The 23178-nt window shown below is 50.2% G+C and overlaps 3 protein-coding genes across 6 annotated transcripts; 2 read left to right on the top strand and 1 right to left on the bottom strand.

Annotated features, from left to right (window-relative positions):
* ADGRG3 (adhesion G protein-coupled receptor G3) lies at positions 105-4087 on the top strand. The gene is given in 14 exon segments (XM_021408038.1): positions 105-290; positions 293-400; positions 532-561; positions 634-796; positions 879-987; positions 1107-1247; positions 1336-1458; positions 1528-1567; positions 1744-1844; positions 2301-2413; positions 2589-2881; positions 3016-3109; positions 3219-3505; positions 3727-4087. Coding segments are annotated over 14 exon segments (1749 nt in total). The 5' UTR covers positions 105-259; the 3' UTR covers positions 3843-4087.
* On the bottom strand, positions 4706-9638 carry LOC110404107 (pancreatic secretory granule membrane major glycoprotein GP2-like). The gene is made up of 9 exons (XM_021408053.1): positions 8634-9638; positions 7634-7700; positions 7300-7467; positions 6654-6859; positions 6120-6280; positions 5527-5772; positions 5280-5439; positions 4918-5062; positions 4706-4838 (listed from the first exon to the last, which is right to left on the bottom strand). The coding sequence occupies exons 1-9, from the start codon at positions 8820-8822 to the stop codon at positions 4738-4740; spliced, it is 1443 nt and encodes a 480-aa protein (XP_021263728.1). The 5' UTR covers positions 8823-9638; the 3' UTR covers positions 4706-4737.
* DRC7 (dynein regulatory complex subunit 7) lies at positions 9765-23031 on the top strand. 4 transcript variants are annotated; one of them, XM_021408010.1, is made up of 18 exons: positions 9765-9855; positions 10410-10551; positions 10976-11150; positions 11619-11744; positions 12620-12814; positions 13114-13260; positions 13602-13820; positions 14529-14657; positions 15377-15461; positions 15787-15915; positions 16186-16314; positions 16936-17165; positions 18036-18248; positions 19183-19293; positions 20292-20402; positions 21402-21596; positions 22080-22219; positions 22372-22797. In XM_021408010.1, exons 2-18 carry the CDS (start codon positions 10418-10420, stop codon positions 22460-22462), a joined length of 2559 nt encoding a protein of 852 aa, XP_021263685.1. In that variant the 5' UTR covers positions 9765-9855; positions 10410-10417; the 3' UTR covers positions 22463-22797. The 4 variants fall into 4 exon arrangements, with proteins under 4 accessions (XP_021263685.1, XP_021263686.1, XP_021263687.1 ...); XM_021408011.1 differs by having other exon boundaries at positions 9808-9895; XM_021408012.1 differs by lacking the exon at positions 9765-9855 and adding an exon at positions 9866-9972 and having other exon boundaries at positions 22372-23031.

The following is a 23178-nucleotide window of genomic DNA, read 5'->3' as shown; positions in this document are numbered from 1 at the left end:
CTGTCCCTCAGGGTCCCTCCTTCAGTCATGGCTGGTGGTGCGGGTGCCCCAGGCTTAGCTGGCAGTGGGACACCCCAACGCATTTCTTGCTGTCCGTTGGCACAGTGGGGTTGGGCAAGATGGGGTGAGAAGAGAAGGAAAAACAAAAGCCTGGAGCTTGTTGGGGAGGCGAAGCAGCTCCGACCGCTAATTGTGGTTGGTACCGAGCTGAAGGGAGGAGGTTACATGGCAACCCACAGGAAGGGGTTGCAGAAAGGAAATGAGGACACGGCGGTTGCCTCAGGAGAAGCTGTGAGCCCTGGGGAGTCTGCAGAAGGGCAGGGCCGTGGGATGGGAGACCCTCGACGCTGCATGGAGCTCACACACCTGGGCATGGTCCTGCTGCTCCTGCTGCTCCCTGGTGAGTGGCGGGTGGGTGGGACGGGGCTGGGACAGCCAGGAGGGCCTGGGGGATCTCCGCGTGCTCGCTTCAGGCTGGCACCCATCTCCCCCAACAGGGTGAGGGCTGACGCTGGGTTTTTCCCCACCAAGGCGCTGCGCGAGGCCAGGACAGCTGTGATGGTGAGACCTCAGCCCACCCAAATCCCATCGGCCTCCATGCCACCGCCGGGGCCTGACTGCTGCCTCCCACAGCGCTGCTTCGTGGGGATGAGGCCGAGCAGTGCTGCAACATGGCGGTGGAGCCGGAGGAGCGTGGCAAGGGCCGCGGCCTGGCGCTGGAGCTGCCCCACCACTGTGTGGAGCTGCGCCGCTCGGGCCGGCCCGCCTGCCGCTGCCTGCGGGCACGCTGGCTCAGGTAGTGGGGCAGTGCTGTGCTGGGTGCTACAGGGCCACGGGGGTGCCCTGGGCCGTGCCCCACGGCACTGCCTGCCCCGCAGGATGGTGCAGTTAGCGGAGCAGAACAGTACAGCTGGGCTGTGGGCGCTGCGCCTGAACGTCAGCAGGAGCCTGGCCCGAGGCCTGCTCCTCGCATTCTCCCCCACTGAGGTGAGGGGCATACGCAGCCCTCAGCTGCACACGTGCTTCCATGCCCTCCGCCTTCGGGCTCGGGGCAGTGCTGCTTGGCAAAACCCACCCAGGCAGGGCTGAGCTTGTGCCTGCCCCAGGGCCCCGCGGTGATCAACTCAACGGAGGAGGGGACAGCAGGCACAATCCGGCTCCCCAGTGGCGTGTTCCCGTCCCAGAGCAGCCAGGCAGTGCGCGTGGTGGTGACCGTGCTCAACATCCAGCAGCTCGCCATGTTCCAGGTACGGGCTGCTGTTCCCGGCTCTGCTTCAGCCACTGGGATGTGGGAGCCGTGTGCCGGCTCAGCTCAGCCAGCACCGCCCCGAGCAGGAGGACAACCAGATGGGGAAGGTCCTGGATGACACCGTGGTGGGCATCGTGGTGGGGGATGGGGACATCTCAGGGCTGCAGGACCCTGTGCAGCTCACCTTTGCCTACCAGCCGCTGCCACACGTAAGCCATGCCCTCCCCTCCCTGTGCTGCCCGATGAGGTGCAGGCTCACGCCGTGTCCCTGTTTGCAGAATGTCACCCCACTATGCGTCTTCTGGGAGCCCAGCAAAGGTATCAGGCTAGGCAGGGCTTGGTGGGGCCATGAGCAGGCTGCGTGCCATGCTCCTAGCTGCCATCCTGCCATCTCCTTCCCACCACCAAGCACTGCAGCCCCCCAGCCTGTGCTCTGTGGGGCAGGATGGGGGGTTGGGCCAGCACTCACCGCTGTCACCCTGTGCTGGTTGCAGGGCAGGCAGGAGGCTGGAGCAGCCGCGGATGTAACACACAGCCCGGGGACAAGGAGACAGTCTGCTCCTGTGACCACCTCTCCTTCTTCACCCTCCTCCTGGTGACAATCCCTCTCCCTGTAGCTCCCACTCCTATCCCAGCTTGGCTGCTTGGTCCCTCACATGTCACTGCTGGATGCACAGGGACAGTTGTATTTGTTCCCAGAAGTGCCCAGGCCTTCCCTAAAATCAACCCCAGCCCCATCTTTGTGTCCCGGAGAGCAGGAGCAGATCAGTGGAGGACGTGAAGGGTGGAAAGAGCTTAATTCTGGCAGCAGTGAAAATTGAGGTCCCTCCTCTCAGCCCATGCCCCCACCCCAAGAGCAAGCACACCCCTTCAGAGCCACCACCACCTCTGCTCTCCTTGGGGAACTTGGGGACAGACCTGAGGGTTCTGGGCTTGCAGGGGTCCCTGCATCATCCTGCTGGGGGTATCCCCCCTTGACTCCATGACTTGAGCAGCCACAGCCAGGTTTTCCGGGCTGGTTTGGACCCTTCTGATCACTCATGTTTGGCAGAACCCAGATCTGGACAGGACCATGGCACAGACGTTTGTGGCTGTGGCCAATGCTGGCTGCGGAGTGGCTGTGGCTTTCTCCATCTTCTCCTTTGCCTTCTACATCTTCTTAAGGTGGGGCATGCCAGCAGCTCTACAGACCCTGGATGGGTTTGGGGAGGGATGTGGAGCAACCCCAGGCCTTGGGGAAGGGGTGACCCTCTCTTCCACTTGTCAGTGCCACTGTGACCCTCCCCAGTATGTGGGGGCCCCCTCTGCCCCATGCCCCCGCCTTTTCTGCTCCCTCCAGGTGCAATTACAAGCAGTTCAGGTCTGAGGACACCCTCCGCATCAACCTGGGGCTGCACATGAACTTGGTCAGCAGCCTGTTCCTGCTCAACCTGGCTTTTCTGCTCAATGGTGGACTCTCCAGCAGAGCCTCTTTGGGGCTGTGCAGTGCCCTGGGGGGGTTCACCCACTACTGCCTGCTCTGTTGCTTCACCTGGACGGCGCTGGAGGGCTGTCACCTCTACCTCCTCTTCATCAAAGTCCTTGGCACCTACATACGTCACTACCTGGTGAAGCTGTGTGTTGTTGGATGGGGTGAGCACTGGCTGCTGACGAGTGAGGGAGTCTGTGGCTTACAGCCAGAGGGAGCAGGGCTTTGCAGTGTTAGGGGTGCCTGCAGAGGCAGAGACCCCTGGCCTCCCCCATACTGCTCTCCCTTGTTCTTCCAGGCTTCCCTGCTCTGGTGGTGGTGGTGGCAGGAGCCATCGGCAGCTATGGAGAATACAGCATTCAGACAATGGACCACCAGGCCATAATGCACCTGTGTGTGGCACACACCTGCAGGATTTGGGTGTCCCTTTGACCATGGGTTGGGTTCTGTGGACGTGTAGGGAGCAGAGCTGCTGGAGGCATCGCTGTTGTCTCTTTTCAGGTGCTGGATCAATTCTGAACATCTCCTTGTCCACTACATCACGAACTGCGGCTACTTCGGCCTCATCTTCCTCTTCAATACAGTCATCTTCGGGGTGGTGGCCTGGAAGAACTGCCACCTGTGGAGGAGTGGGGTGGTGCAGGGGCACTGCAAGGCCTGGAAGGTGGCCCTGTCGGCAGTGGGACTCTTCTGCCTGCTTGGAGCCACCTGGGCGCTGGCCTTCCTCCGCTATGGCAGCTCTTCCATGCCCGTGCTCTACCTCGCTGCTATCCTCAACTCCCTCCAAGGTCAGAGCCGGCTCCCAGGGTCTGGCTGGGAAAGGGTGGGAGGGAGGAGGAAGCCTGGCACTGGTGGACCAGGGGTCTCATGGCACTGTCATTCCCTTCCCTTAGCAGGGAGCAGAGGGACCTGCCATGGAGCCCAGCCACTGATGCTGAGCCCTGGAGAGGCACATGGAGAAGCCTCTCTCACTGCTACCGCTGCTATGATCTCCTTTCTTCCCCTGCAGGTGTCTTCATCTTCATCTGGCTGGTTGTCCTCTACTACCCGAAATCAGAAGAGACCAGCAGCTCCCTCTCCCACATCGTGAGAAATGACAAAACCATGGCTATGTCACAGGGATAGCTGTTGAGCCTTCCCCCCCTGCCTGCCAGCTTCCAGTGCAAAGGACACAGCTTCCCATGAGGGCGAGGGCTGCATGGGCAGCTGGGCACCCTGGCTGACCAGTGTGGCCCCCTCTCTCACCCATGCCTCAGTTTATGCTGTATGTGCATACGTGCACATCAACACACAGCCTTTCACAGAGAAAAATTGATATGATATCCAACCCACGCCTGTGTTTTAGCATTAAAACTCTGCTAACTAGCTAAGCATTATGGATTTTGCTTTTGGTGTTTACAAGTGAATAATATTTTTTATTTTCTTCACTTGGATGTACTGGTGGGCCAAAATCTTTCTAGCAATTTGCCATCATGCAGAAGAAAGATATCTGTGTGTACACATGTATGTACACATACTTGTACATGTACAGAGCAGCCCTCTCTCTGCTAATGTTACATCATCTGTGGCACCAAGAACCATGCAAAGCCCAGATCTGGTGGGCAAAGACCTCCACCTCCCCACCTCCTTCCAAAACCAACCACCTTCCCAGTGTAAGAAGGACTTCAGGAAAAAATCTAGCTACTCTGTTTGCTCTCTGCGTGCTCTATGCCAAGCCTGCAGGCAGGCCTTGCTACAGCTGGGTCTTGCAGAGCGCAGCTGCAAGCCCTGTCCCGGGGGGGGTACCGGAGGCATCCCACCTCACCAGCCTGGAGCAGACCCCAATACTCAGCTTTCCTGGGTACTTGTTTCACCATGGGCCAGGAGGGCATGGGAATGTTCGAAGGATGCTCAGGAACAGAAACACTCTGATGTGACTCATCCTTTGAGCAACATTTGAATTTCCTTCCTCCAAACCTCTGCAAAGACACAAACAAGAGCCTCTCTGCTACTGCCACATTTATTTGGAACCAGCCATTTTCTACACCATCCGTCTTCTCATGCTGACAGCTGCAGCAGCCACGGTGAGTGCACCAAGCACACATAGCAGGATGAGGCCCCCAGGGAGCCACAGGCTGGGTCCTACCAAAGAGAAGAAAGGTTGGTTACTGGTTTGGGTCTCCTGAGCTGGCCGTGATCCTCTCTGTAGTGGAACACGTACCCTTTGGTTCCTGTTGGTCAGCCCTGGGATGATGGCTCTCCATTCTCAGGGAAGGAGCAGCCAGCAGGTGGATGGGTCCATAGGAGACAATCTTATTGTAGCCATCTGCCAGTGCCCGCTTGCTCCTCCAGAGAGTGGGGCATTGCTGTTAACAGAGTAAAAGGAAGGGAAGAGGGCAGGGAAGAAGCTCGCCTGTGGGGTCAGTGCCTGCCAGGGGGACAGGCTGCCCTGGTGCTCTGCCCCAGCAGAGGCATGGATGGAGTGCAGCCTAGGAGAACGGCAAGCCCCAGAGCAGGCAAAAGGAGCTGGTTGTCAAAGGAACCTTAACCTGTTTCTCCTCGAGTCACTCCCCAAGAGCTCACCTTGGCACAGGGCTCAGGGCCATCAGGGAGACACAGCCTGACACGGCAGTGCAGGAACACCTCGTTGTACCCCACAAACTGAAACATCTGGAAGCTGAACTTGGCTGTGGTGCTCTCTCCAATGGCATTCAAGTATGTCACTGTCTCGTCATGGGGACACCTGGGGTGAAATGGCAGAATCAGTAGGCAGAAAAAGGAGGACATCCCAGCCTGGGACACCCACAGTAAAGAGACCAGGAATGCTCACCCCTGCTCAATGAGCTCATGCCGCACATCCTGGTAGGGATCTGCGCTTGGCGTGGCCCAGCAGTCTTCCACACTCAGCAGGAAGTACCGGAGCTGGTGCTGCCCTTCTATCTTCAGCATGGCGTAGAGCGTGTCTGTGATGGGCACAGCTGCAGTCGGCAGGTGGTAGGGCTCGAGGTAGGATGCGGTCTTGTACAGCCTCATGCTGACGTTGAAGTGCCCTTCTTTGACCATGAACTGCACCAGCCTGTGAGGAGAGAAGGAAAGCTCATGAACAGCCACGTCAGGTCAGCATGCTGGCACAAGCTCTTCCAGTTTGTTGACCCCAGCTCCCATGTGGAGTTGGCCCAACTAGTCACGGAGGTAGGAGAAAGGCAGATTATGCATGTCCCTACTCCAGGCCCAAACCTTATTCTGAAAAACTATCATGGGACCCTCTTGGGGAAAAGAAAGAGAGGCACCCCGATGTGATATTGCACTCAGAGCTTTCTGGTGGCTCCCCAGGGCCTTTGCAGATCATCTCATCATAGGCATCTGTTTTCCTACAAGCCTGAATACATCATGTCAGCAGCAAGGTGAAGAAGGACCACTCACTTGTCGACAGGGGTGAGAGCAAATGGCATCTTCACCACCTGCTCATAGGCGTAGACGCAGGAGAAATGCACCTCCAGCTGAAAACTCCGGGAGATCACACCCCTGTGTGCTTCCCGCGCTGTCTCCATGATGTTGGAGTACGACACGTGGGAGCTGTTTTGCTGGAATGACAAAGAAACCATACCTAAGTCCATGTAGAGAGTACAGCACATTCTAATGAATTAAGCGACGTACTGACTATAGGCAGGTCTGCAAAGCTCAGGGGATCCTGCCAGAAAGCTGAAGGCTCTTATCCTAAAGAGCACACTGAGACTTCCATGCCCTGCTGCACAAGACAAGATGTGCTGCCAGCAGTGTTTTTTTGGTGGAGGCAGAAGAGCTTTCTAACAGCCCCCAGGGAAGCCTCCCAAGGGGAAAGAGAGCTTCACCGTGCCAGACAAAAAAGGAAAAGCCTCCAGGGCTGTCCCCACTCTGCATATCTGTTTCTCTCTCGGCTTCAGAGCTATTCAGACAGGCTCTGTGCTGGATCCTCACCTGAATTATTGATCCACAGGCAGTGTGGTTTTCACCTGTGAGGGTGGCTGCAAAAAACAGCTCACCCTCCTCTTCCCTTTCTGAAACCTTGCACGCCTGGTTCTTCAAGTGGACAAGTTCGCGGGGGATTTTCAACAGTTCAAACACCTCCTTCCTCACCATCATCTTCATGTGCTCTTCCTCACAGGCCAACTTCAGTACCACATCTGGGGGAAAAAGCCATCTGCAATAGCAATAAGGAAGAGGCCTGAAGGAGCCCTAGGTCAGCTATGGGATGGCACAGTCCCACCGAGCTCAACAGGCCCTCATCCCAACGTCGTGGGAGGCTGCTGGTAGGGGTCTTCAGAGACACTGGGGGAAAGCAAAAGACAAACCTTTGGAAATGAGCAGAAGTTAATGAAGATCTGACATTTATTGCTAATTGCATAATGCCTGTGCAACTCCACAGCTGCTGCTTCTTTGAATGGACACAGTCCTAAAGCTCAAGACATCACAGGCAGATGTCACAGGTCTGGCCCCCTTTGGAGGGACTCTCTGTAGAATTCTGCAGCCCACCAAGGGAATCAGGCAGCAACACCACCCTGCCCATCACCTTTCCCTTTGGTGCCTGTGGGCAAAATGAGCTTGCCAACACCCCAAGCCCTACCTTGGCAGAATGCCCCTGTGAAGCCAGGTTTGCAGCTGCAAATGGGTCTGTCCTCTATCACCTGGCAGCCCCCATGGTGCTGGCATGGGTTGGGCATGCAGGCATCTGAGCTCCTCTTGGCACGCAGGGCAAACCTTCCCCGCAAGCTGTGCGGGGTTACCAGCTCACCTGCAAGGAAGGCAATGCAAGCAAGCTGAAATGCAGCAGAACATCTAACCTTTGTGAGACACAAGAGCGAGCTCACCCCACTGCTCACAAGGGCTGGAGAGGCTCTGACCTCTCCTTTCTGTACCCCTGTCTGTGACTGCACAGGGCAGCACATAAGGAGACTCACTCTTGTTGCCTTCACAGCCAGCCAGGCGCAGGACAGAGAACAGCAGCAAATATGTCACAGTCCCTTCCTGTAAGAACAAGGAGGCTCTGGGTAACGCAGGTTTTCAGCCAGTCCTCACTGCAGAAGTGTTCGCAATCATTCAGAGCCAACCCTCAAGCACGGGTACAATAATTTCTATACCGTATTTCCTCCAGAAACGACAGGTTCAATGGTATGAAGTAATTTCCTATCCCAAAGGGCCAAAACAGCAATCCTCTCAGCCCAGGCTCCCAAAAGAGAAAAGGAATTTCCCTCTTGCCTTTCCAATCATAGTTCTAATCTGAAGAATTAGGGTTTACAAAGCCGTGCTTGTCTTTCCAGCAACCCATATCCACAACAGGAGAGACAATGGGATTTAAAGAAAAGAAACAAACCTTGAACATAACTAAAATTTATGTCATGAAGACACAGATAAAGTCAACCTCCCCAGTTGGGTCAGATAACATGTTTCTTTAGAGAAATTAATGGCGTGGTGCTGGATAAGCCTTATCAGAACTGTGGATATGAGTCACTTGGGGCTGCTGGCTGCACACGTCCTCACAGCAGAGCAATGCCAAAGCCAAAAGCTTTGGTCTGCCAGACTCTGGTCTAGCAGCAAATTGTTTATTCCCTCAGCCCTATCCTGAGCAGCTGCAGCCACCAGAAATCTGGGCAAGGAGGATGCAAAGCCCTGGGGATGTAGAGCCCCATCTGTAGTGCAGGGCACGGCCCCACGGCACAGTCCTTGAGCTTCAGTGGAAACCTGGTTCCTGCTGCTGCCAGAACCATGCTGCCAGCAAGTGCAGGGCTGTTCCCAGCTTGGCCCACCACCGTGGGCAGCTCTGCAAACCTCCTCCGAGATGTGCCACCCATGGCTGCAGTAGCCACAACACAAAGCTCCCAGCTGCCCTCATCCTCCCCACCAGCCCAAGGACCCCATACATCCTCAACACAAAGCTCCCACCTCTCTCATCCTACTCACCATTGCCAGACCAAACCACACTTGCCCACCCGCAGCCAGCTGGGTCCTTCTCGTGTTCCTGGCCGCCTGCCTTATATCACCTCCCAGCAGCTCATCGCTCCCCCACGCAAACATGCTGCCTCTGCGATTGCACAAGAGCCAGCAGCAGACGGGGAGGAAAGGGCTCTCCGAAAGTGTGTCCTCCAGCATGGCCCTTCTGATTAGCTCAGGGCTGGCGAATGCTGACCCAAATCACAGCCCTGACGGGACTCCAACCAGGAGCAGTGTCTGCAGTATCCCCATATCTGCACCATCCCCTGCTTCCCAGGGTTTTATGCGTCCACCTGCTGTTGTGGCACCTGCTTTGGCTCAGCAGGAACAGCAGATACCATAGTGGTTCATGCAGAGGCCAATAACCGTGCACTCAGTACATGTGGTTTCCCATCCACACATGTAAACTTGTGGTTTCCCATCCACACATACATGTGCTCTGGTTTTTAATGACTTCTGGAATCTCAGATCTGGTGAGAAATGCTGTGACAGACATGGGGATAAGGGCTCAGTCCTACCACACTTTGTGAAACGGTAATGACAGCGATCACTCAGAGTGACGCTGCTTGATATGTTACATGAACTGCTGGTTACAGAAAGCACTCAGCTGAGAATGATTTAAAACATCTGACTGCGGTTTGCCTGCATGCCCACTGCTGTTCATGGCACACCTCACTGTCCCTGTGTGTCCCCAGGAGCCTTCACAGCCGTGGGCTCAGCCCAGGAGCAGGGCAGGCTTGTCCTAACACAGAGAAAACCAGGAAATAAAGCAGTGCTTAGCAGCTGTCAGTCTGAAGAACCACATCTTATAAAACCAAGCCTCCTGCAACATTTAAAGGCACTGGAACCCATGAGTTTAGGGGCAGCCCTGAAGCCCAGAGTGGGCAGAGTGGGGCCAGGCCCAGACCCAGACCCAGACCCATAGCTCCCAGCCCATTTGCTGTGAGGCTGCTGAGGCACCTGCCGCAGCCAGGCTGTGTATGGAGGTGCTGAAGTGAGTGGTGAGCAGAACTTGGGCAGCCGAGGGCACTGTGGAACCCCGGGGCAGCTCGGGGCCCACTGCCTCCATAGGGTGGGGGAGGCCCTGGGCTGGGCCACGGGGGAGGGAGCAGGCCGCGCCGAGGCTGCTGGGTGCGTGGGCGTTGCCATGGTGACCAGGCCCGGCGGCGAGGCTTTGGCAGAGAGGGCAGCGGTGAGGGGCTGAGGAGGCTGTGGGGCTGAAGGGACTGCAGGTAGCCCTGCGGGACTGCTGAGGCTGGGTGTGGTGCTGGGCCACGGGATTCCCCTACTTCATGCCCCCAGCCACAAGGTCTGCACGTCCATCGTGCCCCATCCGTTCCGCAGCGGGTCAGCCTGACCGCAGGGAGGGAAATGGACGGCCCCCAGCCTCTATGAAATGTAAATAGGCGATAGGAGCAGCGCTGTGGCCTTGGAGGCTGCTCTGCTGCTGAGGCAGCTCCAAGCAACCCCCTCCCCAGCAGCCCAGGCTGGGTCCCCTGAAGGGTGCAGGAAGCAGAGGCCACAGCAGGGCATGAGGCTGTGTCATGGCACCCACCGAACAAATCCCTGTGCTGCCGGCTGCCCTATGCCCTGTGTTCCACCAGCCCAGCCTGAACTTGAGTTCGGTGGTTGCACCTGGCAGTCACAGAAATGGGAGTCATCGCGCCCAGACTTCAAGGGTTTTGGTGTTGCTGTACACCAGGTCCCACCACTGAATTCACCCTGGTTGCGTGTATTTCTGTACAGGAAGCAAAATGGAGGTCATAGAGGAGAAAGAAGAACAGGAGCAAAAGGAAGAAGAGCTGAAAGGTTTGGAGCCCAGCAGTGAGCTTCATGACGTGGAGACAAAGCTGTCTGTGGAACAAGTCTGCTTTTCAAGTGATGTACCGTAAGTTGCACGTGTGTGTCAGTCACTGGAATGAGCAGAGACAGTGCCTTGGGGTGGGGGGCAGGGGGGTCCATGGGGAAGCTGCATGCTTGTAGCTGGCCCTGAGGCCTGTTTCTATGAGCCTGGTGAGTTGTCCATGTCCATGAGTAAGACAAGATAAATCACTTCATTTTCCATCCATTCAGTGCTGTATCAAAACACTATATAAAGATCCCCCAGTCCTCTGGGTCTATGTTAGCTTGCCATCGTTCCAGAGAAGCTTGACTATGTCAAAATCATGCCCACTTTAAATGATCTCTTCTTGGATATGAGCCCCATTTTTTTTCAGCAGGGAGCCCCTGCTGTATTTTAGTGGCAGATGATCCTGTCCTAATTGCTCCCCTCTTTATTACCTGTGTTTCTCTGCCTCCTTCTGCCTCACAAGTGATTTTGACTGGAACAGCATCGACACATCCCAGTTACCAGACTCTTACAAGATGAATTCCCCAAGGGAAAAGAAGCTGCTGCGCATCGCTGACCATTACCATCAGCAATATGCTCACCTCTGCCCTGAACGCAAGCCACTCTTCCTGCACCCTGTCAATGAATGTGGTGTGGAGGTAAAAGGTGGTGTGGAGATGGGCCCACGCTGCATAGCTTTTGTCTAATGATGGACCTGCTGCTCCTCTGAGCATGCGGAATTGCTTCTTTAGATCAGTTTCCCCCAATATTTATTATATAAATGTCATGTAAGGCAAAAAAATAAATAAATGCCACAGGGTGTAGAAGTCAGAAAGTACAGTAGCTTGTCTCACATGAAAACTAAGAGATCTGGCTCACATCTGTAGTGTGGCTGAGATTAGCTTGAATTTTTAGCCACAAACAGAAGTGTCTGTTGGCAGAAGGCCTCATAACTCCGTGCATTTCCAATTCCAAATGGCGAGGAGGGCTACCATCGGTATGTTGGTATGCTCCAGGGAAGTTCTGAATGTAAGCTGCAGCATCCAGGGGTTGTCTGAGGTTGGTTTTGGACAGGAAACTGCACGAGTAATCTGTTGGCTAACCAAAGTCCTCTTGTTGCCTTACAGAAGTTTGTGAGCACAACACTGAGGCCGACCTTGCTGCCTTACACAGAGCTGTACCACTGGGATGGCTGTGCCAGCTTTGTCTCTGATTTTCTCACTATGGAGCCCCTCAAGTGCCCTCTCACACTGGTAAGAAAGGGGCTGCAGTCCCTTCAGAAACAGCCCCATGATGGAGGTAACAGAAGGGCCTCTCAGCAGGATGCAACGTGGAAACCTGACGGGCTGGGATTACAAAGTCCTTTTGTCCCTCCAGTACCCCATAATTACTTAGGCAATCCCCCTAGAGTGGCAAGAAGAGATGATGCCAATGTTGAGACAAGTCTTGGTGTCGTGTGAACCAGCAAAAGCAAAGGGACCAACCAGTCTTTGTTAGCAACGGCTGCTGATATCCTTCAGCATGCTCCAAACAATCTACATGAGCTCTGTGCTGGCCAGGTGTGTCCCGAGAATCCCAGGGCTCAAGAGACACTTTGGTGCTGTGGGACCACCAAGAATATGTCTTGGTTTAGCAGACAAAGACTGATCAAACCTAAGGTTCAGTCTGAGATCTGGGAGTAGTTGGTATAAGTAGAATCTCTCTGTATTCACTCTGTGTATTGTTCCCTTTGCCTGGGTGTGAGGGCCAAAAGGAAGTATGTTCCTTTTGTGCTATAATTTAGGTTACGAGTATTTTGTTTTGTAATGCTACAGGGAGACCAGCTAGAAATGGAGATAGGCCCCACTCTGGTGTTGTGGTTACCGTTAGATTCTCAGCAGCCTGGCAAGCTCGTCCTGCCCATCTCTCCCTATAGTTAAATTTGCACAAGATTTGAGGTGAGAATTTCCCCACATCACTTTGGAAGGAACTTTTGGAGTCTGTGGCTTATGTATGAGTTTTCACAGACTCCCTGTAGGTGCAGAGCCCAGGGATATGAGCAGTGCCCTCTCTCTCTCCTTCTCCCTGCCCGGGGCATTTTTCAGCTTCAGAAGACAAGCACAGTGAACAGATATCCCTCTCTTTCAAGCCCAGTTGTCTCTATTCCCCAACCACCATCCTGAAGTACCAGCGAGGGAACTGCTTTGACTTCAGTGTGCTGCTGTGCTCCATGCTGATCGGGGCTGGGTACGATGCCTACTGCGTGAGTGGGTATGCCACCCACGACATATGCAGCTTGGATGAGACTTTAGAGGAGTGCCCGCTGCTCAGGAAGCCACAGGAGGTGAGGAGACCTGCAGCAAGCAGGCAGGGGGGAGCCTGGGTGTCTGGTTCTGATAAGAAGACTGCGGACGCTGGTGAGAAAGACAAAGCACACTGGAGTCCAGTGAACCTTGCATCTCTGATGTGCCCACCATGTGATAAGAATGAGCGTGATGGCAGGCTGCAGGGTGCCCAGCCCCACTGCTCGTTTGCTTTCTAATCATGCTAATCACTTTAAGAGGGCGACAGTTTGCCTGTGCTTTCTCCCTTTTCTTGATTCCTGCTGGGTTTAACAGCAGTTCTTTGCTTTTGCGGAGGCAGGTCCCAAAAGAAGAAGTGAAGAAGTCCAATAAGTATAGAGTTAAGTCTCTCCCAGACATGCACAGCAAGTTTGAGCTTCAGCAGGAGGCCAAGAAGAAAGCAGAAACTGAAGCCACCCTGAAAAAGGAAAGAGAAGAGATGGGCACGGTGAGTTAGCAAGGTCTACCCTACTCTCAAACTCCATTAGCAAGAGTTGAGACATGGGTAAGAGTTGAGACATGGATAATAACTGACCAAAGACAGGAGCTCGCTACCCTCCACGAAGTACAGTGCAACTCAGATTCTGGCCACAAGCACACCGTCTCTGGGAACACAATGTGTGCTAGCAGAGGAATATACGCTGTGTGTGTACTACACTACTGTTCTGAAGAGTATTAAGGGTTTGGATGTCTTTATAATCGGGCAGGGGAAAGAGTAAGATTGCTGGTGGATTGGACTAAAGTGGCAACAAAATGTTAGTAATTACTGCTCTGTCTTCTGAGCTACAGGAGTTGGAAGAGCCCACGCGTGACCGTTTGTGTGGCTTACGGGTGCATGCATGGGTTTTGGTTCTGTCTGGGAAGAGGGAGGTTCCTGAAACGTTCTTCATCAATCCCTTCACGGGGAACAGCCACAGCACCATGGATGAGCAGTTCCTTGGGATTGAGAGTGTCTGGAACCACGAGAACTACTGGGTGAACATGCAGGACTGCCAGAACGGCTGCAAGGTAATGAGCCCTTAAACATCCTTGCACCTGGAAGGGACAGTCAGGCTAACCTGAGCCCTGAGGAAGTCCAAAATCAGTGGTGATCCAGGTTTCTACTTACTATTCCCCTGCATTGGCTCTGGGCATGTAGTTCTGATTACTTGGACACCAGGCCTGGTACCTGGAGCTAGTCCCTGGCATCCCACTCTCCGAGCTAGCAAATGTGGATCATACCTATTAACTCTCCACAATGCTGGAATATTAGCTTTTAAGGCTGGCTGGACAACCATTCTCTCAACAACAGCTTTTAGGGTAAAATCTGTTAAGCACAGCTCAGGGTAGGAAAACTCTTGATTTGGCTCTTCTCACACCTTAGCTATTGCCCAGCTGATAGAAAGGCTGGGAGGAGAGGGGCTGAATCAGAGTCACTTTAGGCCCACCTGGATGACCTTGGGGCCATGCATGCCCTAAGGAAGGAGGCAGCAGCGTTTCCCTCAGCTGTGGCAGAGGCACCATGAGGAGAAGGACCAGTGGCCTTCCAGGTACAGAGCCAGTCTCTGGGGTCCCACCAGTCTCTGGGGTCCCACCAGTCAGACAGGGATCTGATGAGCTCACCTCACTGAAATCCAGGGTGTCCAGAGTCTGCAGATGTGCAGAAGCAGCATTGAGTTTAGTGTCGGGCCCTTGAGGCTGCTCTGTATTTATGTGTGTTTCTTCTGTTTGGCCTAGGATCTTGTCTTTGATTTGAGTGACAGTGTCCACTGGGAAATCATGCTTTCGGAGACTGCCAAGCCTCTTCAGCTGCTCCTGAGTGCTGAGAAGGAAAATGAGCTATTTGATAGGAACATGGATGACATGGTGAGTGACCTGAATGGTTAGCACTCAGCCTTCCAGTGCATTGACCTTTGCGACAAAGGAATTTCAGAAAAATAAAATTAAAACAAAAATGCTCTGGACATACTCTCTCTGCTGGTCAGCACACAGCTCTTATGAGTTGCCAACCAAATGTAGAAATAAAGTATGTCTTTTGATAATACAAAAAAAAAAAAAGTATGTGCTGGAAGCATAAATGCTATATTGTCTTGCTGGAAGAACAAAATATGATAAAGCAGACATTACACTAGCACAGCACTACAGAAAAACATTGATAACAATACATTCCCTCCTCATATCTAATCTTCTCAGCTTTTGTCCATCACCAGGCATCAAAACTTCTTCTGTGGTCTGTATAAAATAAGGTGGTCATTAGTTTGAATGGCACCAGTCGCATTCATAACCTGTCCAGCATAAGTGTTAGCCATGTTTCATTAGCCTTGGAATGGGATGTACTAGCAAAAGTGTGGGGATGCAGTAAAGCTCTCCTTCCCTGTAAACTGCAGCATGCTGCTTGCTCCTGTTCTCAGACACACTCAGTCAGTGTGATTGATACAGCGCATAACTCTGCCACTGTGTTGTGCAGGATCAAATGCAGCCTCACGTGAGTTGCTCTCTCATTGCTGCAGTGTATTCTTCAGATCCAGAAGGCCTCCTGGCACAGTCAGAGAAATTAGCAAAAATGAGAATTTCTGTTTCAACAGGAGGAGGAAGAAGAAGAGGAGGAGGAAGAGATACATTTTACCATGCCACCATCATGGGTAGCTCAAATTCAGTTATCTCCCAAAGGTACATATTCTTTGCCTTTTGCTTGCCTTCCAGCTAACCTTTCAGTGGATCTGGGACATGTGTTTGTCTCACTCTAGAGTTCTGCCTTCAGGATGTTTGAGGTACAGCAGCAAAGTGCTGTAGATCAAGGCATGCACTAGCTATTGGTTTGAATGCTGCCCTCTATGCACTGTCTCATCATGGGTGGGAAGTCCCCATAGACACACACACTCTTTTCCTGCTAGCTGAATGATTTTGCCTGGGATGGACTTTCTGTTACCGCTATGCGTATGGGACTGCCGCTGATGGGAATCAATCTTTCTGACACCTCCCTTGCCTGTTGCAGAGTTTGAGACCCGCTGTTCCCAGGGGAGGAAGGTGATTCTGTACAAGAAGGCAAAACTGGAGAAATGGGCACCGTACCTTAATGGAAATGGGCTGGTGAAACGCCTCACCATCTATGCAGACTTAAGCTGTAAGAGGATGGAATTTATCTCACCTTCTCTCCCTGAGCTGATGGCTTTAGTCCCTGTCAACAAAGAGGAATAAGCCTTTTTTATGGTATAAGTCATCAAAGTAGATTATAATTCATCTATTAGGATTCATCTATAAAATGCCCCAGTGCGCAGAGCCAATTCTATGTGCAATTCCCGTGACTACGTGGGGTGCTTGCTCAGATGTCACATGAATCCTGCCACTTCCAACAGAGTGATGTAAGGCTGTGAAACTGCATGTCTCTTGTCAGGTACCGAAGTAGTAGAGGTGAAAGAGTGGTTCAAAAACCGAGAAGACATGTTGGATATGAGGGAAGTGAATAAACAAACACAGCTGACCACAGAGTACTTCAGCCCAGGACACCTCTTCGGTCTCAAAGGTATTCTAGTTCATCTGGGCAGCTAAGACTTCATGGGAATCTGTCCTAGCCGTTGCAGAAGCCCAGAGCAACGGGGCTGCAAACATCTAGGATGAATTGCACAGATTAATGGTATGGTCTCCATTTGAGAGTACAGAATTGGGTTGGTTGTGCTTCCAGTCCTGGGCAGCGCTTCCCCAGCATAACGGAAAGTGGCATCTGTATCTTATATAGTGATATTTACTTTTACCAGTGGGGTTGAAAAGGTAGAAACTTTCTCCTTGGGATTATGTTCAGTCTCTCAGTGTTATGCAGCTGTAGGAGAGAAAGACCTGCATCAGATGTGCCACTGAAGCAGTATTTCTCCCCAAGAGACTGCCCTGGTTTCCGGTGTGGGAAGAGCAGAGTCCAGGCTCAACTCACCACTACCTTGCTGTGTGAGGAAGGCAGTGGCCTTGAAAAGCTGTTCTGCCATCCTCAGGCCATAAGCAGCAGTGAGGAGATAACATTCCCTTCCTGCACTCTTAGGTGTATTTGATTTTTTGGATGCTCAAGAAAATGAGACTTCCTCTGGATGTACCTGTGTTCACTAGTATTATGGTGACTGGTTGTGAAAACGTGCAATCTCTTTTGTGTCCTTAGTCCACATCTATAAGTCAATGAGCCCACAGACTGAACGCGTGATGGAGTTCTACCACGAGACACGAGTGGATGGCCTCCAGAAACTTGCTGAAAATGCCAACGAGATGAGAGAGTACTTCGTGGGGCGAGATGACTTCAAGTACTTCCAGCACACAGAGTTTCGTGCTAAAAGAAAGAAAGTCACTTTGGCTGGCACCACAACTGATGGTCGTAACTCCCGGCCTATAGTGGTACGGCCAAGACAGGAACAGAAAAATGTCTGTCACGGGGATATTTATACTGTGCAAAACATGTTGCCTGAGGCCTTAGGTTCATTCTTAGTGGACATAACCAAGGCAAAACTCCAGAGGAAGCATCCAAGTCTTGTTCAGCTGCTGTGTCTTTCAATTACTTGCTTGACACAGCCACAGTGTGCGCATTTGTCTCAAAATGTATTGAGAACTCAAATTAAACTAGGAAATTATGACCTGGAAAATGTGTGTCAGAGGACAGAAAAATAGCTTAACTATGATTTTGGAAGGAAATTTTCACAAGACTCCAAACTAGTTTGTTCTGACCCAAAACTAACAATGTTTTGCGAGCCTGACGAAGTGTCCCATAATGCTGTTACAAGCAGGTACCTCTTTTTCTAGCCAGGTCTGATTTGGAGAGCAGACGAGGGAGAAAAGCTGACATCTGGTGGTATGGCTCAGACACTTCATCTGCCAAGGCAGAGCCATGCAGTGGCTTTTGGGTCAACACCCAACATGCTTTTCTTTTTTTTTCCTTCCCTTTTTTGGGGGAGTCTGGGATGCTTTGTTGTGCTCAGAATACCTTGCTTCCCGCAGCTCCATCAGACTGGGATGCATCCCAAGCTAACTTTGAGCTTGAAAAACACGCTCAGCTCCACAAACAGGTGTCTGTATTCCTTTAAGCAGCTTTATGTTTCTTTTCTCAGGGACCAACCGTGGGCCAAGGCTTTAGGAGTAGCTGTCACAGTCCAAATTGGGCAAAAATGCCCAATTTTTGTCTTGGGCTTTTACTTAACTCTCCACAAACATTGCCATTTTTTTCTATGTGGTCTAACTTGCTTCCATCTCTTTCTCTTCACTCCTCCTTAGCAAATCAAGGAGTGTTTCCACAGAAATCTCCAAAAGCCTGCTGATGAAGACGTAGCAGAACGCGTCTTTCTGATCGAAGAGGAGGTGATCCAACTGACATACCACCTCAAGGATAAATACATTACGGCCTCAAAGAAGGATTTCCTCAAACCAACGGAGGGCTATAGGAAGCAAAGTGAAATCATGACCCCAGAAATGTGCATCACGTATCAGGTATGGAGAAAACCTACTTACATCGTGGAGTTTTTCTGGTTCAGGGGACACAAAGGGTAGGTGCAACATCAGTGGAAGCATGGCATGGCGTATTCATGCTCAGCCTCTCCTCCATCTGCTCATCAGGTCATGTATATGGCCACTGAGATCTTGCAAGATGCTGATTCAGCAGCTGTTGGTCTCAGTCCTGCAGATTCATGGCAGGGAAGCTGAAATTTCCTTTGCTGTTCTCTCTTAAAGAGACTACAGCAGAGAAGCAGGAGCAGATTTTAACTCAAATTCTACCATGGACCACAAAGCTTGGGCCGCATTGTTGTTTAAATCGCCCCCAGTTTACTCTGCAGATTCAGACAAGATACTGCGGCCTAATTTATTGCTGATAGATAGATAGACAGATTGCCTTAAATAAAAGATATCCCAGAAAAAAAGGAGAGCACTGTCATTACGCCAAATTCTTTCATTCATGGAGGGGTAACTCTACTAACATCTCTGATGTGAGTTTGTAGTCAGAGGCAGAAGTCTGCCTGTAAACTGTGCAGTGATGCTGCACAATTATGCATAGGAAATCAGATTACAAAGATAGATACATTTTCTAATGTTATGAACATCTTTTTTTTTTAAGTTTGTATTTCTGGTGAGGAGCTGCAATTGCTGGAGTGCCGTCGTTTCATCTCTAACCCTGTAAAAACAGTCTCAGCCAAGTAATAGGAACATCAGCAAAGAGGTGCAGGACACGCAGTCTGGTGACATTACTGATGGACTCAAAGTCTAGGTGAACTCCAGTCAACTGTTGACAGTGGGTTAGATGTTTCTGTGGTGTAAAGCAGTGTCCTTATATTGACATAGCAGAATGGTGCCGATTTATGTTTGCAAAGTACGTGGTCCCGTGCACCCAGACAACAATACTGCCTTTCATCAGCTTATCTGCTTCCAGGCGGGGTCCCCTGAGCAGCACACAAAGCTGGTCCACCTGTACAAATTGTTGCAAGAGCTAACAGAGGAAGAGAAGCGGCTGAAGCAACAAGCCTGGCAATCTCAAGCAGAGGTAACAGGGAGGTCTCCTCACTGTTGTCAACGTGGTCAGGTGTGGAAACTGGTTTAATCTGACAGGTTCCCAAAGCCTCATTCAGCGTAGACTGTGATAAAAATAAAACGCTGGTGTTGTGAAGCTGGTCTGCGTGCTGAATGACCAAGCTTGCAACGCATCCCTTGTTCAGTACAGATACTTGTATAATATATGGAGAGTCGCACGCTTTCCAAGCCTTGCTGTGTTTGTTCTCAGGGATGGAAGTGTTTTCAGAGAGAAATAACAGCGTGTGAATTGGGGCGTCTAGGAGTAGATCTGTTTGTTTTCTTGCCTGGGAATGAAACCAAAAGGAAAGGACGTTGTTTGTAATGCAATCTAACTGCTAGGCATTTCCAGGAAACCGTAACAATAATATCAAAGTGATTTTTTTAGTAGGAACAACTGTAGGGAAATACTTCACAAAATACGTTGCTTGTACTGCTAATCATACTGTGACTGGTGTAACAAATTCATGTTCTTAGAAGTTTTTGTAGTTACTTCATGATAAATTCAGTCATTCTAGCAGGTGGAGACAGAGGTATTGGATTTGATTGTTTTTTTTTTAATTGTTTTTCTGTGGAAGAAAAACCCCTGGAGAGGAATGCACAACAACAGCATGGAGAATATTAATAATAGTTAAGAGAAAGATTGCAACGTTTTTCAGAATTGTGAAGAGCGTAAACTGTGACCTCATGGATTACCTCAGCAAATTTCTTAGTCGTGCTGTATTCACAGACAAAATATTCCTGCTGCTTGTGCTGTGTATCCTGTTAAGACAAAGCAAAAAAGCCAAAGACACCATTGCAGTTTTCGAAACTGTCAGGTTGACTTAGCAGCATATGAACGTATTCATATAGGTCTGGGATATATTTCACCTTGTGCTGCAGTTGTGGTACGCAGCATCTGCTCTGTTAGCATGTGAACGTGCTGTCACTTGGTGGGAAAGCTAAGGTGTCCTGCTTCTGATTCTTTGGAAGGTGCTAAAAATTCTGGAGATCCGTGAGAACGAAGAAGCAGACATTCAACTGTCAGCTTCAATATATGATACAGAGAGGAATGAAAAGAAAAGACAAGAGTACGAAGCCATGGTAGGTAGACTTTACTAATCCCGGTATTAATTACATGCACGCAAATTAAATCCACAGTAAGCGTTTTCTGTGTGACAAATTAGCTCTGAAGATCTTTTAGTATTATTAAGAGATACGGGGCCAAATCCCTAGCAGTTCCAAGCTGAAAAATATAATACGATCCTGTTATGACCTTCTGAATCTCTGGAAAACCCCACATCAAAAGAAAAAAATATATTGTTTTATTTAGATAACAATTTAAAGAAATCATTAACAAGGCTTAGTTAATGATAAGAGGGATTATGGGGGGAGTGTGATAATGGAGTCTAAGCTGCCAGATCTCATTTTGTTAGGTATACGTGCACGTCTTTGTGTGTTTCATTCCATTATGAATCTGTTGTTTTCTTTGATTTCATTATTACTTGGAAAGGCAGTTTAGTTTCAGGATCTCTCTCAGGGAATTATTACCTTATGAATGTCGTGAGCAAATACAAAACCTTCAAGAATAATTACTTACAGCTTTTGAAAATCTCCAGTATGTTTCTTGTGAATGATTTTTAGACTGAGCTTTCCTGATTAGAGAGGTTATAAGAGGTGATACTAGGTTTTACATGCCAGACATCTGGCGTGAAACACAAACAGAGGCAAGGGTCCAAGAATCAGCTATTTGCCAGCCTACAAATTAATAGCACTCAAAATACCCTGTCCAAATACAAATGCTTTTTGTGGTGCCCTTCTTGCACATTTTATGTAAGGTAGATCTCTGCAGCCAAGGAAAGTAGGAAATATATTTAAAAGGATGATAAAAAATAAATTACAGAATGAAAAACACATTGGGAAAAGGTTGGTATTGTGCAACTAATGAAAAGCTACAGTTTTGGTCAGACTATAGGAAAAGGAAACATTATTTCCTCCATAGGGTCAAAGGAGTTTAGACCTTTGCTTTTTTGTTGCCTTATCATAGGGTGTTTGTGAAACAAGCTGATGGGATCGTGACTCTTTCTGTCTTTTCCTCTCCAGATGAATGCAAAGAGGGATGAGTTCCCAGGGCAAAGGGACCAGGATCTGGATTACCTGGCACCTTTTCTTATTCAAATTGGCAGTCCAGAGAAAATTACCAAAAGGCAGGCCCTTCGCCTCAGAGATGACTGCCTGAGTGATTTTAAGAATCGTCTCGTTTCAAAGGCCAACATCATCCAAGCTCATTTTGAAAAGGTATTCCCAGCCTTGCTCCATGATGTGCGTATCACGAGTCTTTTCTGCACTGGCAGTAGAGTAACAAATATCTCATCGTGACAGCAGGCAAGAAAGAAAACTCCTTTACCTTTAAGGGAGCCATAGACACACCTGTGTAATTTTTGTCATTAACATGTGAGATCAAAGAACAGAATAGTGCCAGGGTCAAATTTATTCCTTATTTCAAGCAGAGCTGATTTGATTCTCCAGTGCTTCTTGACTACAGTAAAGCAACACATTCTGGTCTTGCAACCTCTCACTGGTCCATGTGTTTTGATTCCCTTGTTTTCTTCTTCTGTGAGACCTCATCTCAGACTCACTGCCTCTCATGAAAATAAAGCAGCTCTTATTTGTGGTTTCCTTCAGTTTGGCTCCCTGAACTCTGAGTTGCACTTCTATGCATCTGCACTCCTCACTTTCTTCTCTATTACCCTGACTTCTTGCCACTCACTCTCTCAACAGGAGGTAGAAGAGCTGCAGAAGAAGAACCAGCAGTTTCAGGAAAATCAGAATCAGCTCAGCAAGGAGGAGGAGGCTGCCTTCCTTGCTGATTACTCTGAAACCATGTTCCGTATCCACATTCTAGCACTAAGACTCGACAGGTACTGGGAATGACAGCTAGAAAAATGTCCAGGGGAACAGGGGGATCTACCAGTCAGTGTTTCTAGTTACTGAACTGTGAAGTTGTTCTGTAAAATGTTCTACTCCATGTCCTGCTGCAGCTTTCCTCTGATAATTCCCCTTCTCATTCTAGGGAAAAGCAGACAGCACCACAGAAATACCTTGCTCTTGAAGAGAAACTCTGCAAGGATCCTCGCCTAGCAGAGCACCTCGGTCATGCCTGATTGCTTCTCTTTTCCGTCAGATCAGACACTGGAAATTGGTGCTGAAGTCTGTTGAAAGCTGCCTTAAAAACGGTGGAAAGGCTTTCCTACTTGCCTGCAATAAATCTTGCATTCTCATCAGGATCTGCTAGAAGTCTTTGTGCACCTGTCTCCAGAGTTCCAGGGGCTTTTAATGGACTTGTACCATTCTACTGTCTTCTTCTTCCCTCCTTTTGTTTTAAGACTCACCTATGTGGGAAAGAAGATTGTCGTCTTAAGCCATTCCACCATGGTTGACGCTGAAGCCTGAATGAAACCTTATCATTAAATTCTGCTTCCGAAGTTGCTACAAACAATGTAGGCTGTATTGCTGAGCTTCTTCCTGAAAGCTGCTGCCACCAGGAGCAGCATTGTTTGAGAATATCAGTTCTTTTCAGTATAGGAGCATTTTAACAAACTTAAAATCTTCTTTTATAAGTACCTCAAGCAAAGATTCCGAACCTGCCAGATCACAACAAGCAAAAGGTATTTGACCTCACTTAAAGCTATTAACTACAAAAACTGGTGAGTATTTAAATCAATGAACTTTGGATTTCAACATCTTTATTTTTCTTCTTTGAATATCTCCATTCACTGTTCACAAATATTGGCAGACAGGGTAAGATGCCCAGTGGAATCAAGCAAGTATTACAAACTCAGGGAATTTTAGGCAATCCAGTGCCTTGGCTAATAATCAT

The sequence above is a fragment of the Numida meleagris genome, chromosome 10 (assembly GCF_002078875.1).
Source record: "Numida meleagris isolate 19003 breed g44 Domestic line chromosome 10, NumMel1.0, whole genome shotgun sequence".
Classification (NCBI taxonomy): domain Eukaryota; kingdom Metazoa; phylum Chordata; class Aves; order Galliformes; family Numididae; genus Numida; species Numida meleagris.
The sequence above is the reverse complement of the archived record's forward strand: the minus strand, read 5'-3'. Positions and strand labels throughout refer to the sequence as shown.